The 19,815-nt window shown below is 39.1% G+C and overlaps 1 protein-coding gene across 1 annotated transcript; it reads right to left on the bottom strand.

Moving 5' to 3' along the window:
- Positions 1 to 9,157: 9,157 nt before the first annotated feature.
- LOC145071163 (uncharacterized) lies at positions 9,158 to 10,025 on the bottom strand. The gene has a single exon (XM_079018078.1). The coding sequence runs from the start codon at positions 9,914 to 9,916 to the stop codon at positions 9,218 to 9,220; it is 699 nt and encodes a 232-aa protein (XP_078874204.1). The 5' UTR covers positions 9,917 to 10,025; the 3' UTR covers positions 9,158 to 9,217.
- Between the last annotated feature and the right edge of the window lie 9,790 nt (positions 10,026 to 19,815).

Raw genomic sequence — 19,815 nt, 5'->3', positions numbered from 1 at the left:
AGAGAATATTTCCAGAAAATACATTGTTGAAACTGTTTTGACTCATTTCATCCATCAGAATTTGTATTTTGTCATTTTGGGCCCTTTGACCTTATATTTTTAACATTTTGAGTCCAAAAATGGAGTTTTTAGCCCAAGGAGTTCATATTAACCAACTTGGTTATTTTTCTAGAGTTGATTTGTATGAAATAATATGATTTACACTTATTTCATTCAACATAAGGTAGATCTCGGTTTTGAGTTCTTTTGGACTAGATTCAACACCATAATCACATAAGAACATGTAAATAAACATAGAAATCATACAAAGCATACATATACTCATAGATCTACACATTTGCTTGTATTCCCCCCCCCCCCCCCACAAAACCTATAAAAACCGAAAAATAGGGGGTATGAAGCTCACCTTTTCTTGTGGGTCACGGTTTTGAAGAAGAAATGGAAGGAAGTGAGGTGATTTTCGGCCCTAGCAACACCTTGATGATGATCTCGAACTTGAGGTGATTCTAAGAGTATGATTACCAAAAATGTTTAAGAGAAGGGATGTAATCATGAGAAAAGAGTTATAAAATCCTTGGATATGTATAACTTACCAAGAAGTGATGATATTATCTTGAAATCCTCTTAATGCACAAGCAAAATTTCAAGATTTTGGAGTGGGAAGGAGGAGAATATTTGAGAGAGTTTGGAAGAGTTTTGATGTTGTGTGTGTGTGTGGTTTGGCTCTCGGCCAATCATAAGAAGAGAGAGGGGAAAGAAAAGTTGCATGGGAACATGAGATGCCCTAGATGTATGTGATGTATTAAACCTTGATATCCTTTGAGCAATAATGATGTGTCAAGGTTTAATTCTAATTAATCTCTTTTTTTGTTTTGCGTTGGGCCAACAACCTTGGACTAGGAGAAAGGATGAAGTGGCTTGGTCCAATTCCTTCCCTTGGTTTATAATTTATGAGGCCCAATAATTATTTTTCGGCCCATTGGACTCCTTTATGGCTTACGACCCAATTTGCCAAAAAGAATGGGTTTTATGGCCCATTTAGGTTAATTAGATTTGTTATGGCCCAATAAGGGTATTTTATTTAATTCTAAGCCCATTATGGCCCAAAATGTTGAAATAAATGAAAGTGGGTCCAATTAGAGCCCATTTAAAGGTTCTAAGCCCATGATAGTCAAATTGGAAGCTTATTGGTCCATTGAGTCCAATAAGGAAGTCCAAGTCCAAAATGGACCTAAACAAGAATTTCTAGGGTTTCCAATTGCTTATTGACTATTTGTAGTACTTGTATGGTGTATTGGATTGAAATTTTGTTGTCATAGAGTAAGCATCATACATGCTCTTAAGTTTTTGATTCTACATTTTACTTGAGTGTAGTGATTACAAGACACAAAATTTCTAGTTGTGACATCATCCCCCCGGTAGAGGGAATTTCGTCCCGAAATTCTGTTTGAAAGCTAGATTTGAGAATGCTAGAATAGGTGAGGGTACTTTTGCTTCATTTGGTCTTCGCGTTCCCACGTGAATTCTGGCCCACGCTTTGCGTTCCACCGTACTTTCACGACCGGGATGCGACTTTGCTTAGTACGCTTCACCTCCCTGTCCATGATTTCAACCGGTTCTTCAACGAACATGAGATTCTCGTTGACTTCGATCTTGTCAAGGGGAATGACAAGTGTTTCATCCGATAGACACTTCTTTAGATTAGAGACATGGAACACGGGGTGTACACTGTTTAGCTCTGTGGGTAGTTGCAGTTTGTATGCCACTGGACCTATTCGGGGGACGACTTCGAAAGGTCCAATGTATCGTGGGTTCAGTTTTCCTCGTTTCCCAAAACGAATAACTCCTTTCCAGGGTGAGACTTTTAACAGTACTCGATCCCCGACCTGAAATTCTAAGGGCTTTCGCCGTTTATCGGCGTAGCTCTTTTGCCGGTCGCGCGATGCTTGTAATCGAGCTCTAATTTGAGCGATCTTTTCCATGGTTTCACGAATGATCTCCGGTCCCGTTAGCGCCTTGTCCGACGTATGTGCTTTTTCTAGTTGGGTATCACCCACCTCAGCCCAACATAACGGTGATCTACACTTACGCCCGTATAGTGCTTCGAAAGGAGCGACCTTGATGCTCGAATGGTAACAGTTGTTATACGAGAATTCGACTAAGGGTAAGTGGGTGTTCCAAGACTTCCCAAAGTCTATCACACATGCGCGGAGCATGTCTTCGAGCGTTTGAATGGTTCGTTCACTTTGACCATCCGTTTGTGGATGATAAGCGGTGCTCATGTCGAGATAAGTTCCCAGTGCTTTCTGGAGTGATTGCCAAAAACGTGAAGTGAACCTACTGTCCCTATCCGAGATAATAGACATTGGTACTCCGTGGAGTCTCACGATTTCTCGAATGTATAAACGTGTCAATCTCTCCATCTTGTAGGATTCTTTTATTGGCAGGAAATGGGCAGATTTCGTCAGTCGGTCGACTATTACCCATATGGTGTCTAGTCCATCCGACGTCTTGGGTAGTTTGGTCACGAAATCCATAGAAATCCCCTCCCATTTCCACTCAGGGATTACCGGTTGCTGTAATAACCCTGAGGGCTTCTGGTACTCCACCTTTACCTTGGCACACGTAAGGCACTTACTAACATAGGTGGCAATTTCCGCCTTCATGTTAGGCCACCAATAGTGTTGTTTAATATCCAAATACATCTTGTCTGAGCCGGGATGAATGGAGTATCGCGTCTTGTGGGCTTCCTTCATAACTACCTCCCTAAATCCTCCGAGTTTAGGGACCCAAATACGGTTCATGAAATAGTATACTCCATTCTCCTTTGCCTCTAGGTTCTTCTCCATTCCGCGCAATCCTTCGCTTGCTCTATTTTTCGTCTTCATGGCCTCCGACTGGGCTACTGCAATTTGAGTGGCTAGGTGAGATTGAATGGTTATTGAGAGAGTTTTCGTACGACGATTAGAGTACTCCTTCCGACTTAATGCATCAGCTACCACGTTGGCCTTGCTTGGGTGGTACTTGATCTCACACTCGTAATCGTTTAATAATTCAACCCATCTTCGTTGCCTCATGTTCAACTCTTTCTGGTTCAAAATGTGCTGGAGACTCTTGTGGTCCGTGAAGATGGTGCACTTCGTACCGTAAAGGTAATGCCTCCAAATTTTCAGGGCAAAGACCACGGCTCCCAATTCTAGGTCATGGGTCGTATAATTCACTTCGTGCGTCTTTAGTTGGCGGGATGCGTAAGCTATCACCCTTCCACGCTGCATGAGAACGCAACCTAAGCCCTGATTTGACGCATCACAGTAGACCACGAAATCTTCCGTTCCCTCCGGTAGTGATAGTACCGGGGCACTACAGAGAGCTTGTTTCAGGGTTCGGAATGCGACTTCTTGTTTTTCCGTCCATTTGAATGGTACACCCTTTTGTGTAAGCGAGGTAAGTGGCTTAGCGATCTTAGAGAAGTTTTGAATGAATCTCATATAGTAGCCTGCTAGACCCAAGAATTGACGGATTTCCGTAGGTGTTGTCGGGACTGCCCATCCTTCAACAGCTTTGACCTTAGAGGGATCCACATGAATAACATCTTGGCTAACTACATGACCTAGGAAGTTCACACTCCGGAGCCAGAACTCACACTTGGAGAGTTTTGCGTATAGCTTTTCCGATCGCAGAGTTTCTAGGATTTGTCGGAGATGTTGGCCATGCTCTTCTTTGCTTCGGGAATAGACGAGAATGTCGTCGATGAAGACAATGACAAAGTTGTCGAGGAATGGTCGACAGATTCGGTTCATCAGATCCATAAATGCGGCAGGGGCATTTGTTAGACCGAAGGGCATTACGACAAATTCATAATGTCCGTAACGAGTTCGGAAAGTGGTTTTAGGAATATCATCTTCCCGGACTTTGAGTTGATGGTATCCGGACCGTAGATCTATCTTAGAAAAGTAACTAGCTCCTTGGAGTTGGTCAAATAGATCGTCGATTCGTAGGAGTGGGTAGCGATTTTTGACAGTGAGTTTATTTAACTCTCTATAATCGATGCATATTCTAAAAGATCCGTCCTTCTTTTTGACAAAGAGGACTGGAGCTCCCCATGGCGAGTAACTAGGGCGGATGAATCCCTTGTCCAAGAGTTCACTGAGTTGGCTGGACAATTCCTGCATTTCAGCAGGAGCTAGCCGATAGGGTGATTTAGCGAGAGGAGTTGCTTCTGGAACGAGGTCAATTCGGAACTCCACTTGTCTCTTTGGGGGTTCTCCAGGAAGATCTCCAGGAAATACGTCTGGGAACTCACATGCTATGGGAATGTCTTGAACGTTAACCTCTTCCTTGGTTTTATCCACTATGTGAGCCAAGAACGCCAAATTGTTCTTTCGTAGATGTTTCTGTGCCTGGATGCACGAGATGAGGCGAAGATTCATGCTAGGTTTGTCTCCGTAAATTACTAGGGTTTCGTGATTGGGAAGGTGAAGGCGAACGGCCTTCTCGTGACACATAATTTCAGCATGGTGGGGGCTTAACCAGTCCATGCCAATAATCACGTCGAAACTCCTAATGGACACAGGCATTAAGTCTATTCGAAAGACGTGTTGGTTTAGGGTTAGGGTACATCCGATGTAGATTTCCCTGGTGGATTCGGTTTTCCCGTTGGCCATTTCCACCGTAAAGGTTTCATTGAGCTTCTGGGGTTGTTGTTTTAATAAATGCTTAAATCTATTGATCACGAAACTTCACTCTGCTTCGGTGTCAAATAGGATGCATGCATAAGTGTGGTTTAGGAGAAACGTACCGGTAACAACAGCGGGGTCCTGAATCGCCTCTCCCTGAACCATGGTCAGCATCCTTCCTGTTCCGCACGCTCGACCCTAGTCCACAACTGGCGTACCTGATCAGCAGTGCCCTGAGCAAGATCGCCAGTGTTCCGTAATCGTCTCACCATGACCGGTAGGGCTCGGTCGGCCGGTCCTCCATCCCTCAGGTCAAAGAACTCGCACGACATGACGAACGGGGGTCGATGTCCCTGCTGTCTGCTCCATCTCCAAAGATCAATACCCCAGGGAGGGGTAGGACCAGTGGGGCCCACACGGTAAGCAGGTACCCTAATCGGGTAAGGGGGGTTGATGACTTCGGACTCCGCGTCCGAATCACCCCCTTCATTGTCATCGGGTTCCTCCTCGAAGCTCCCTTCATCTTCTTCTGGTTCGACAGGCTCGCCCTCGACTCCTGCCTCCGGTTCCCCGTCAGATTCCTCTTCGGGGTCTTCCTCAGGCTCTTCCTCTAACCATCCGTTATTCCCCTGATTAGGGAAATAAGGATCTCCGGGGTGATGAAAACCAGCCATGCTATCTGTGCGAGTATGTAAATATGCTAACATTATTCCTAGGATGCTACAACTATTGTACAGACTAAGAAGGCGTTCTCTTTTTGGTGATAAAGGGGTATAGTTTTAGGTTCCCTAGCTATCACGATGTCATCAGAACGTGTGTTAGTTATACTTTGGAGAGAATGTAGTTAATCAGGCTACATCCACTCCTTGGTACCACTAAGAACAATCCTGATTTAACCGAGATACTAGCATTATCTTGTTTGGTTTGGCGTTACGTTCCTTATTCCTAATGGAAGCAAAGGTGTTTTATTGTTGTATTTTACTTGTTTTGTTCAGAGTTGTGTTAGTCCCTCTTTTGGTTTATAGTTGCATATCAATGTATGGTTAGATATGCTAGTTCACTATAAACAGAGCTTTGATACCAACCTGTCACACCCCCGAACCAGACGGCGGAAACGTCCGAGGGCTATTGTGACTCAATTGAATACTATCACAATGAATATACATGAAACATAACATCATACATTACCAAACATTGAAATATTACAACTGGTAGCATTTACATTTAGTACATTGATCCATAAAATTACATGCCCAAAAGTAAATTGTTCGATACTAATTAAAACAACAGCAAGACGTTACTGAGTACATTTTTCCTTTTTCGATTTACCTGTTACCTGAGAATACAAGTATTTTGAAAAACGTCAACATATGAAATGTTGGTGAGCTCATAAGTAATGTTTGAAATAAAGTGGTTTGTATTGTTTTGAAAATCACCAAAAAATCCGATATTTTCTGAAAAGAGCATAGTATAAAAAGGGTGAAAATCCGTAGGTATGCTTGTTTGTTTCTATAGATGTAAAAGTACAATTTGTAAAACTCAGTATGTCTCTCGTAGGTGTATTAATTGAAAACCCTAGGAAAACCCGATGTTTTCCTAATACTTTGAATCAAATATTTTATATTTTGTTATTTCGTTGCGACGTGTGTATTCGTTGAGTCCCGGTGACATTGGATTAATTATGGATTGTGAATTGTTATAAACACACATTAATGAAAATGACTAGTTTACAACTATACAAACGATCCCTTAGGCGTCGTTCGCACCATTCACTTAATCCAATCACCCGGACTTCTCATAGCCCCACAACCGAGGAGGAAAAGAGGGTGCGAAGCCCCCGATATTTCCATAAGTCGTTCAAGGCTATCGTGAATGCGAAGGGCCCTTAGCCCGACTCGCATTTGGTGAATTCTCGACTTTACTAGCAGTACCAGAGGACCCTTGGGTTCCAACAGCACAAAGCCTGTAAAAGTCCTTTTACACGGAATTAGGTCATATAAGACCCAACTACATGTAAGCGAGTTTCCTTCGGGCCTAAAGATCATGTCATTGGGCTAGCTAGGCCCAACAAGCACGATTTGAAACTTTCGGGCCCAAAGACGGTGTATCGACGTCTGGTGTATTCCCACGTGTGTATTGACTTCCCGAAATTTCCACGTGTGTATTGAATTCCCGAGATTTCCGCGTGTGTATTGAAGTATCGTCGTGTTATTAATTTCGGATTCATTATTGATTCGAGACCGAATCAATTCGTTTGATAACGATTTTGGTGTTGGAGGGGTATTACATTTCGCCGATAATCGAGGTACTAGTATTTCATCATGTCGGATTTATTGTTTAAAACATTAGAATTTTACTTTTTGCAGCCCCTTTCTTTTGGGTAAATTTACACTTTTGACCCTTTGTATAAAAGAATTTCTATTTTAGTCCTTAAACCATTTTTCTTGACACTTTAGTATCAAAACTTGTAGAAAAGGTATTTTTCAGCTCAAAGTTATTTGAAAAAGAGTTTTAGTCCCTCAAAATGAAATTTTCTCGGCTGAAACCTTTATTTTCGCAGTTTTTACACTTTTGGCCCAAAATAGAAAAAATTTGCATCTTTGGTCCCTTTTAAATATGAAAAGCATTTTTAACCCTTGAAATGGACTTGGAGTACTAGTAGTCCCCTGTTTTATAGAAAAATACAGTTTCAGCCCCTCTAATTTGAAAATCTCGCAATTTGGGTTTTATTGGGCCGAAAAGTTCATTTTTGGCCCATTATGCTTAAAATTTCACATTTAATCCTTCAAAAGAGAATATTTCCAGAAAATACATTGTTGAAACTGTTTTGACTCATTTCATCCATCAGAATTTGTATTTTGTCATTTTGGGCCCTTTGACCTTATATTTTTAACATTTTGAGTCCAAAAATGGAGTTTTTAGCCTAAGGAGTTCATATTAACCAACTTGGTTATTTTTCTAGAGTTGATTTGTATGAAATAATATGATTTACACTTATTTCATTCAACATAAGGTAGATCTCGGTTTTGAGTTCTTTTGGACTAGATTCAACACCATAATCACATAAGAACATGTAAATAAACATAGAAATCATACAAAGCATACATATACTCATAGATCTACACATTTGCTTGTATTCCCCCCCCCCCCCCCCCCCCCACAAAACCTATAAAAACCGAAAAATAGGGGGTATGAAGCTCACCTTTTCTTGTGGGTCACGGTTTTGAAGAAGAAATGGAAGGAAGTGAGGTGATTTTCGGCCCTAGCAACACCTTGATGATGATCTCGAACTTGAGGTGATTCTAAGAGTATGATTACCACAAATGTTTAAGAGAAGGGATGTAATCATGAGAAAAGAGTTATAAAATCCTGGGATATGTATAACTTACCAAGAAGTGATGATATTTTCTTGAAATCCTCTTAATGCACAAGCAAAATTTCGAGATTTTGGAGTGGGAAGGAGGAGAATATTTGAGAGAGTTTGGAAGAGTTTTGATGTTGTGTGTGTGTGTGTGGTTTGGCTCTCGGCCGATCATAAGAAGAGAGAGGGGAAAGAAAAGTTGCATGGGAACATGAGATGCCCTATATGTATGTGATGTATTAAACCTTGATATCCTTTGAGCAATAATGATGTGTCAAGGTTTAATTCTAATTAATCTCTTTTTTTTTTTTTTGTGTTGGACCAAGAACCTTGGACTAGGATAAAGGATGAAGTGGCTTGGTCCAATTCTATCCCTTGGTTTATAATTTATGAGGCTCAATAATTATTTTTCGGCCCATTGGGCTCCTTTATGGCTTACGGCCCAATTTGCCAAAAAGAATGGGTTTTATGGCCCATTTAGGTTAATTAGATTTGTTATGGCCCAATAAGGGTATTTTATTTAATTCCAAGCCTATTATGGCCCAAAATATTGAAATAAATGAAAGTGGGTCCAATTAGAGCCCATTTAAAGGTTAAATGGGCTTATGATAATCAAATTGGAAGCTTATTGGTCCATTGAGTCCAAATAAGAAAGTTCTAGTCCAAAATGAACCTAAACAAGAACTTCTAGGGTTTCCAATTGTTTGTTGACTATTTATAATACTTGTATGGTGTATTGGATTGTATGGTGTATTGGATTGAAATTTTATTGTCAATAAGCATCATATCATACATCATATCATACATGCTCTTAAGTTTTTGATTCTCCATTACACAAAATTTCTAGTTGACAAAAAGGCCCAGTTACTTGACAAACAAAGCCCGTCTTATTCAACAATATCATGAACAACATAAATGCTTTACAACAATGACAATAACTCAACAACATAATATTAAACAAATTTTTTAATTTTTTAATTAAACTGCCTTAAATTTTTACAATTCAATATCATTAAGCAGAAAGGTTTTCTTGAGTAAGCCCCCTGTTAAGAACCACCAAACCAATGCAAAAAACTCATCTTCCTAATTCTGAATTTCTATGTTGCACATGCGACGAAAATTGATTTCAATGTTGTTGATATTCTTCCTCTAATTCCAATTTTGTTTATTACAATGGAGTTTACACACGCTTAACTGTTCTCGATGAAATCCTGGAAGAAGATACATCAACATTAATAATTTCACCAATCTTTCTCAATCGCTTTTTACCCTTCATCGGCTCCTCAGTCACCGTTTTCTGACCCCGAGTCCTTGAAGCGATTGTCGCCGTCTCGGACTCAACACCTCTGGAGCTTCTCGCCGGACTTTTCTTCGTATTCGCAACGAGATCAAACTCATCAGAAAGCTTCCTCACCGGAAACTTCCTAGCTGACATGCTCTCTTCACCCTCCTCGTCATCCTCATCAACCAAACCCAGAAATCGCCTCTTCCGCTTGTTAGCTAACGGAGCTGGCGGCGGCGATGGGCTTCGACTCCGATCCAGATCAGCCCCTTTCTTCTTTTTGGCTGATTTTTCCGACGATTTGGAAATGGGTTTTTTCTTTGACGACGGCGGGCTTAGGGATTCTTTCTTCCTGATTGACTCCTCGATCTGACTACGAAGCTTCTCGACGTCGCCTTCGATGCGCCCTTGAAGACGATGGCGATTGAAGTTCAAGCCACCCATTGACCAGTGAGCTTCTTCTGCCCACGACATTAAAGGATCTGTAACAGATACCGGTGGGTCGACTCGGTAGGAGTTGTACTTGATGTCTGTGTAGATCCGTGGTCTTGGGAGGTCGCTTCCGTAGAACTTTCCAGGACCTAAAGCTACCACCATCTCTCAGATCTCTCTGTAAATACACAAACAAAAAGCCTAAAGATCTATATGATTTTGAGACAATTAGGTCTAGGAATGAAACTGTTATGTGTGAGTAGCTTTACTGATAGAGATGGCATCTTATAGATGGTGATTTGGGGGTTTATTATGGCGGGAGGGATATGGCGCGACAAGTATTTTGGGCGGGACAAGAAGGGCACGAGGGCGCCAAGGGAAATGCGGGAGCTTTGAAATGGGCTGGGTTAAGTTAACACACTTTTATTTGTTATTTTAATCTTTAATTAATATATTAAATAGGATTAAACGAATATAATCACTAAAATATCAAAATATGAGGTTGTAACTATACCATGAAAAAACAGTTATATAAATAAATTATAACCAGAAATATCCAATAAAATCCTAATATTTTAGGTTTTATTTAAAAAAAAATGATAGATTACCGGATAAAACTTTAAAATAGCCCTTCGTAGCCAATTTCACAAATTTAATTGGTATCTCGTCTTTTTTCATTAATTTATCTAAATTGGGGATTTTTCATTAATTAATAAAAAATTTAGGACTTTTTCATTATTTTTTACCAATAACCAAAACATTTAGACTTTTCTGAATATTACCTTTAAACTAATGTATATTATATAATCTAAGTTAATATGTATCATTCATCGTCTTCTTTCTTGCGCTCTTTCTAGGATCACCGTGTGTTTTCGTCGTCCTCATCGAATCCAACAACAAAACGCTCACTCACATGCATCGTTATCTCCATTGATTTCCTAAATCATTTTAATCACAACTTTGTGATCATCGTTCAATTTTCAAATACATAAATGAGAAAATCTTTGTAACGATCCAAAAATCCAAGGTAAAAATTTTATTTTCAATATAATTAAAACACTATAATAACTTTGTTCCGGACACTGAAAATCATTTCAATTAACACAATTATCAGAGTCAAATCCCAAAGATCACGATTTGCGGAAAACACGGGTGTATACGTTACGATCATCCCAAGCTCTTTCGTTTGAAAACTGGAGTACCTGAAACATAAATTGAAAATCGTAAGCACAAAGCTTAGTGAGTTCCCCAAATACAACATACCATACATATCCAACAGTCTATATGAGTCATACATAACCACGAGCCATGCATACCATTCATATAACATAGTAAAAAAAGATGTTATGTGTCACACATAGTCTTGCCATTATGCCACGAGCCACCTCGTGGTCTTTCCTGCCAAGTCGAGGGCCACAACCCTGGGTCTTACAAACAAGTGTCAGGAGCCACCTCTAGGTCTTCCATGCAAGCATCACAAAGACAACTAGCATGCAATCTACTCTGCTTAACTAATTATCATACAATGTGCCAGGAGCCGCCTCCTGGTCTTTCATACATAATGCCTAGAGCTAACCCCTAGGTCTTCCTACAATACATAAACCAAATGGGTCGGCATTGGTGTCTTCGACCTCTACGAACAATGAGGAGACTCACCTCAAATGTTGAAGCTTACTACACAAAATCTTAGTTGCTAACCCGACGACTTCCCAAACTATCAATACTCAAACAACATCCAATTAGCAACTAAAATCCAAAACATGATCCATAATCCAAACTGGTGGTAAAATGACCATTTTACCCTTGGCCCATCAAGACTCGCAACCAAGGTCCAAGCCTAAAACCAACTAGGCCCACAACTATATGATCCATAAAAGCCCACTAATGCCCATCAAGACTCGCAACCCCGGTCCCATATGGGTCTTATCCTAAACCCATATTTCCCTCAAATACAATTCTAGGTACCACAAACTTCCCTTGGGACAAACTTGGTCGAAAGCATAAGTAAAAACTCAAAGTTAATGCTATGAATTGACTCAACTCGTCGAGTTATCCCATAACTCCCCGAGTTTCCATTAAGCACAAAATCGCGATATTTCAATCCAACTCGTCGAGTTTCTCTTTAACTCATCGAGTTCCTCCTTTTTCAACAAAATCGTGACAAACCCAACCGAACTCGTCGAGCTTCCCTTATGAACTCGTCGAGTTCTTCAGTCAGCCAACCCATTTAATGCATTAAGCCACTATTCTTCAAACCAAGGCCCAATCTTCCAGATCTAAACTAAAAAAACGTCTAGAATGGTAAAGTTTCCGACTTTACCCATTAAGAACCATCATAATGGGCTTAGACTCAAACCCTAGTCTTAAGAAGCTTATGCCTTAATCCAAAAACCACCACGCCTTCAAGATAAAGCTCATGAACACATATATGGACCTTAAAGGCTAAAAGATGCCACACCCTTAAACCAGAATGATGGAAACATTCGGGGGCGGAGGACATCATGTATAGTATCATAACAATACACACTAGTAAACAAGCAACAACATCATCCATTGCATTAATAATATAATTTAATACAAGTGTGTTCTGTGTATAGTTTGAAAGACACCAAAATATGAATCAAAATAAAAAACGACTCTTGAATGTGCTCCGTCTTCTCAAAACCTGGTCCAGTGTACTTGTCTATGGTAACCTGAGAATACAAGTTATTTTGAAAGAGCAGATCAACATTTAAGTTGGTGAGTTCATAAGTATTTTAGTGTCAAATGTTTGTATAAGTTTTATGAAAGTGTTTGTAAGTGTTTTGATGTAAATTTTTGTACGTGTTTGATGTAAATGTTTGTATCTCCTAGAAAATCTTATATTTTCTACTTATAATGAAATGTAGTCTTCTACCATGACCAGACTATTATGTATGTTTGTTCTTTTGTAAAAGTGAGTGCTTTTCCCAAGTATGATTATCAGTCCTAAGCCCTTTCAACATTATTTATATAACTATATCTATATAGACATGATTTTGACAATATATAAGTTTAAATTAGTTTTGTAAAACAATAAAGAGTTTATATAAAATAGTTTTAACCATTTGAATGGTTATTGATGACTTGATGTCAGTTTATAAAATGATTTGAGACAGTTTGTTTGATAACACAATTTTTAAATATAAGAAATCCTCTTGTTTGATAGTTATAAATCACATGTGATTGATACTGTAACTATAATGTTTTCTACTTGTATACCCCCCATAAAAACATTTAAAATATAAGTTTAGGGGTATGAACTCACCTGTAGTGGGTGATTCAAATGGAAGATAGATATAGGATGCTTGTGTCACACCCCCGAATCGGACGGCGGAAACGTCCGAGGGCTCGTGTGACTATCAATTGAATACCATTACAATGAATATACATGAACAAACACATACATCACCAACATTACATAGTACAAATGTCATTGTTCACATCAAGTACATTGTCTAAATATTACATATCCATAGCATAAATCATTTGAGAGTCACAAAACATAACATCCTAACACACTTGGTAATTTTCTTCAGCTTATCTGTTACCTGAGAATACAAGTTATTTTGAAAACGTCAACATATATAATGTTGGTGAGTTCATAAGCATGTTTGTTATAAACCAGTTTGTATTGTTTGTAAAACCCAAAAAATCCGATATTTTCTGTACAAAAACTATTTGCGAAAAATATGTGATGATCCTATAAGTGCATATGTATGTGATTTCAAAACAAGTAAAAGTGATTGTTATTCAAAATTGATTCTTGTATTATAGTTGTTGTATGTAGGAGGGAATAATGTTGTTCCCCCGGAAACCCCGATGTTTTCCGATATAAATAGTATGATAGTTTTGTATTATTGTATCACCACAACGAATGAATATGATTTCCCATGATTACTTGGATGGTAATGGATCTTTATATGAATCGTTATAACCATGCATAATAATGACTAATTCGTCTGTTTTGGCATTTTCCAAACGCCGGTTTTGATTAAGATTTTGTCACCCTAGACTGACCGAGTCTAACTGTAGCGAACAACTCAGGTGTGGGGGAGTCACCCCTGTATATATGTATACACAAACTCTCGCTATCCCTCCAGGAGACTCTGGTTATAACTACAGACTACGACCGACACTTATTGGTGTCACCCGTTATTTCTCACTAAATCCCATGAAATTGAATAACCTTGTTTTACAACCCGAATGATGATTACGTGAATATGAAGTAAGCCTAACAGACACGAAAGAGGACAACGGTGGTCCACTAATTACGTATGTTATTATAGGATGTCGAGTATGCGACAAACACGTTAGACCATCATGCATATGATTGATTTGGACCATACTAACAATGCAAATGGGCCACTAAGGCCCAATAGCATGTAAAAGCCATTGAGGGCCCATTAGGTATGTAATTGGATCACCAAGACCCAATAAACATGCTTGAATACATTGGGCCCAATAATCATGATATTGGGCCACAAAGACCCAATAGCATGAACAAAAGATTTTGGGCCCAATCATTGAATCATTTATGGTTTATCGAGTTTAAGTTCGTAGTGTAGGTATTTGTTGTATGCTAAATGTTTATTTGCAATGTTAAAAAAAATATCTTAACGTTGGATTTATAACGAAGCTTTAGGTGTGTATATATATATATATATATATATATATATATATATATATATTTAAAACCATGCGTTATAAACTTGATATTTTTAACCAAAAAATTTATAATTGTCTATTTGGCCCAAAAACATTTAATTTGACCATTGCAGCCCATTTTTCTATAAAATGGCACTTTTAGTCCTTTTTTATGAAAATTGACATTTTTTGTCCTTAAACCGTTTTTCTTGACATTTTTGACCCAAACTTTATTTAAATAATAATTTCAACCCAAAACTATTGTATTTGTCATTTCCAGCTTTTATTTGTAAAAAAGTTTACATTTTTGGCTCAAATTCCGTAAGTTTTACAATTTTGACCCCAAAATAAAAAACTTTGCATTTTTAGTCCAATTTTGCATCAAAGTCATTTTCAGCCCGTGAAATAGTTTATTTATGTTTTAGACTCATAGTTTGTTAAGTTTTCCATTTCAGCCCCTCAAATTCTTCATTTTTCGCAACTTTGGGCCCAAAACTCGTGAGGTCCAAATATAAAGCCCATTAAGCTAAAATTTATGCTTTTGACCCCTAGACAAGTGTTATCTTCATAAAAGTTAGATTTCTATGTAAATAATACTATTTGGTCCTTATAAAACCGAAAATACCATATTTTACCCCAAACTTTTATTATTTTGGCAAAAATGACACTTATAAGGATTTTGATTTTGTTTTCACTTTTTAGGCCTAAAGATCCTTGGATCTTTGAAGTGAGTTGTTTAATATGTACATTATTTATGTATTGTTCACACTTTAGCCATAGATTTCAAGATTTAGCAAATAACATCATATTTTCACAACATAAACAAAAGAAATCACATATAACAAGCATACACACATAGATCAACACATAGTACTTGTATTCTCCCCCTAAAACAATTGAAAACAAAAAACAAGGGGGTATGAACTCACATTGCTTAGTTGATCACGGTTTTGAAGAAGAAATGGAGAGATTTTTGGTCCTAGCAACAACTTGGAGGGACTTTCGAACTTAGAGGAGTTCTAGAAGATTAGATCATGAAACAAAGCTATGTAAGAAAGAGTTTTAGTATGAAGATGGAAGTAGATGTTTGTTTTTGATAACAACTTACCAAAGGTTGAAACAATTGATGAAGATCCTTAGAAACTCAAGAAGAATTCAAGATATCTTGATGGAAGGTGGAGGATGATCTTGAAGGTGGTTTGGAGAAGATTTGAGAATGTGTGTGTGTCTCTTGTCTTTCGGCCGAGAGGTAATAAGAAGAGGGAAGAAGAGAGAGAGAAGTGAGTGCATGGGAACATGAGAGTGCTTGGTTACATGTTGAGTAATTTCCTAATTACCCCTCAAACAAAAATGAGGTGTCAAGGCATTATAATCCCCATTAATCCCTTTTTTTTGTTTACCTTGGGCTAGGAGGAAGGAGGTAAATTAATTTGGCCCACTTCTTATCTTGGTTCGAAATTATGAGGTTCATAAAGAAGTTTTCGGCCCATTTAGCATGAGAGAATGGGTTTATGGTCCAAGAAAGTTAATTGAATCAATTATGGCCCAATAAGGCCCATTAAGGTAAACTAATTCATTTTGGATCCATTATGGCCCAAAATGTTAAGTTTCATGAAAGTGGGTCCAATTATAGCCCATTTAACGGTTCTAGGCCTAAAATAGTCAAATTGGAAGCTTATTGGTCTATTAGGCCCAATAAGTAAATCCTAGTCCATAATGGACTTAAACCTGGATTTTTAGGGTTTCCAATATTTTGTTGACCATTTGAAGTGTTTGTATAGAGTTTTTGATGGAATTTTGTTGTCATTAAATAAACATCATGCATGCTTTCAAGTTTTAGTTACAAATGTTATCCTTGTTAATGTTTACAAAAGCATTAGAATTTCCTAGTTGTGACAGCTTGAGATCACAAAAGGAGTCCCGAAGCACAATTTAATCCTATTATACATATAATCATATATATAGGCATACAATTAATGTATAACAACTAGTCATGTATTAGAAACATCCTAAGGGACTAGGAATCACTCACAATGGAGTGTATCAATCACACATGATTGATTTAAGGGAGTTCACAGCCACACCGAGTGTGTTTACGGCCAAAGTAGAGTTTACGGCCAAGAACACATGATGTGTTCACGACCCAACTTGATTCGATGAAGTGTTTATGATCCTAATCTTGGTCTTTAAGAAGGTTCACGACCAAACCATGATCTTATGAAGGGTTTACGGCCAAAGGAATAGTTTACGGCCATAAACTCTTGAAGATCAAGCATTTTGGTTCTTGATTCATGCTAAAAGGGTGTTTGTTCCATGAGGTTTACTACTGGTTCTTTCACAAAGTTGAGGCTCTCATTGATCTCAATCTCGTCGAGTGGGATTTCAATAGTCTCATCGGATATAAACTTTTTCAAGTTCGAAACGTGGAAAGTAGGGTGTACGTTACAAAGTTTGTGAGGTAATTTGAGTTTGTAAGCTACAGAGCCGATTCTATTGAGAATCTCGAAAGGCCCTACGTATCATGGATTTAGCTTTCCACGCTTTCCAAAGCATATCAATCCCTTCTAGGGCGAGACCTTCAATAGAACATGGTCACCAACCTGGAATTCCAAAGGTTTCCTTCTCTTGTCTGCGTAGCTTTTCTGTCAGTCTCTAGAGGCTTTCAATCGTTCATGAATCTGAACGATCTTATATGTCGTTTCCCGAATGATTTTCGGACCTGTGAGAGTGCTGTCAGGAATTCTTCCTTTAGCTGACTGAGTGTCACCCACCTCAGCCCAACACAAAGGGGATATGCACTTCCGACCATAGAGGGCTTCAAATGGAGCGACCTTTATGCTCGTGTGATAACTGTTATTGTAGGAGAACTCAACAAGGGGTAGATGAATATCCCATGCCTTTCCAAAGTCCATCATATAGGCTCACAACATATCTTCCAAAGTTTGAATAGTCCTCTCACTTTGTCCGTCGGTTTGCGGATAGTGGGCTGTACCCATGTCCAACCTAGTTCTTAGGGAACCTTGTAGCGACCACCAGAACCTTGAAGTGAATCTACTATCTCTATTAGAGATAATGGATATGGGAATACCATGCAGTCGTACGATCTCCCTAATGTAGGTGCTCGTTAGTTTCTCTATCTTGTCAGTTTCTTTGATAGGCAGGAAGTATGCAAACTTTGTTAACCTGTCTATAATCACCCAAATGGTATCGAGACCACCCGTTGTCTTGGGAAACTTGGTTATGAAGTACATTGTGATCCGCTCCCACTTCCATTCCGGTATCTCTGGTTGTTGTAGTAAACCCGAGGGTTTCTGGTATTCGACCTTAACCTTATCGCAAGTAAGACACTTACTCTCGAAGGCAACAATCTTTGCTTTCATGTTAGGCCACCAGTATAACTTTTTGAGATCCAGATACATCTTATTTGAACCTGGGTGGACGAAATATCGAGTGTTGTGCGCTTCGGTCATGACCAAGTCTCTGTAACCACCGTGCCTCAGTGTCCAGATCCGATCCATGAGATATAAGGCTTCGCCACCCTTGACTTCCAAGTTTTTATCCATCCCTCTCAGGGATTCACCCGCCACATTTTCGGGTTTCAAGGCTTCTAGCTGAGTCTCTTTAATTTGTGTGGACAGATGTGAATGGATAGTCATAGTCAATGATTTGACTATTCGACCAGAGTATTCTTTCCGACTTAGGGCTTCTGCTACTACGTTGGATTTACCGGGATGATAATGAATTTCGCATTCATAGTGATCGAGTATCTCGACTCACCGTCATTGTCTGATGTTGAGCTCCTTCTGGTCGAATATATGTTGAAGGCTCTTGTGGTCTGTAAAGATGGTGATTTTTGTACCATATAAGTAGTGTCTCCAGATCTTCAGAGCAAATACCATTGCTCCTAACTCAAGATCATGTGTGGTGTAGTTGACTTCGTGTGTCTTTATCTATCTTGAGGCATAGGCGATGACCTTTCCTCGTTGCATAAGAACATAGCCGAGTCGTTGGTTGGATGCATCGTAATAAACTACAGAGTCTTCTATCCCTTCTGGGAGGGATAGTATCGGTGCGCTGCATAAGGCTCGCTTCAACGTTTGGAACGCCTTCTCTTGTTTCTCTTCCCAGTAAAAGGTCACAACTTTCTGGGTCAATGTAGTAAGCAATTTCATGATCCTAGAGAAGTTCTGAATGAACCTGCGATAGTAGCTAGCGAGGCCTAGAAATTGACGAATTTTTGTAGGCGTCTTCGATACTGACTAGTTCTCAATGGCCTTTATTTTGGAAGGGTCCACATGAATTCCTTCGTCGCTAACCACGTGACCCAAGAATTCAACTCTTCGAATCCAAAATTCACATTTAGAGAACTTCGCGTAGAGCTTCTCCGATCGTAGTGTCTCTAAGACCTGACGTAGGTGTTGACTATGCTCCCCCTTGCTACGAGAGTAGATAAGTATGTCATCGATGAACACAATGACGAACTGATCCATGTAAGGACGACACACCCTATTCATTAAGTCTATGAATACTATGGGCGCATTGTTCAATCCGAATGGCATCACTACAAACTCGTAGTGTCCATAATGAGTTCGGAAGGCTGTATTGGGAACATCCTCCTCTAGCACTCGTAACCGGTGATAGCCGGATCTTAGATCAATATCAGAAAAGTAATTCGCCCCTTGCAGTTGGTCGAATAAGTCGTCTATGAGAGCTAGAGAGTAACGATTTTTGACGGTAACGTTGTTTAGTTCTCTGTAGTCGATGCACATACGGAACGATCAGTCTTTCTTCTTCACGAACAAGACCGGTGCTCCCCAGGGTGAGAAGCTTGGTCTAATAAAGCCTTTGCTGAGCAGTTCATTAAGTTAACCGGATAGCTCCTACATCTTAGCTGGTGCTAGACGATAGGGCGATTTGGCTACTGGGGTAGCCCCTGGAACTAAGTCGATTCTAAACTCAGCTTGACGCTGTAGTGGTAATCATGGTAGTTCTTATGGAAAAATGTCAGGAAAGTTGTATACTTCTAGGATGTTCTTTATTTCTTTTGTCTCTTGGCTCGTATCGACTACATGAGCAAGGAATGCATGACATTCCTTTCGTAAGTACTTATGGGCTTAAATACTCAAGATGATATGAAGGTTCTGTTGGATAAGGTATCTAAGTCTGTAACTATATTTGGTATAACTTGACCCGACCCGGCATGGTCCATTTGGGTTGCATTTCACCTAACAATTTGTATGGATATACTTTTGAGAATAAGATGTTTATGATCTATTAATATATGATTAGTTATAATATATTAATATGAAATCATATTATTTAATTAGTGTTGATCAAGAATTAATTTTGGAATTAATCTAATGATCAAAAGAGGCTAATTAAATATGGACTCTTACATA

This window comes from Lactuca serriola, chromosome 8, assembly GCF_051521515.1.
Source record: "Lactuca serriola cultivar US96UC23 chromosome 8, Lser_US96UC23_V15, whole genome shotgun sequence".
Lineage (NCBI taxonomy): Eukaryota > Viridiplantae > Streptophyta > Magnoliopsida > Asterales > Asteraceae > Lactuca > Lactuca serriola.
The sequence above is the reverse complement of the archived record's forward strand: the minus strand, read 5'-3'. Positions and strand labels throughout refer to the sequence as shown.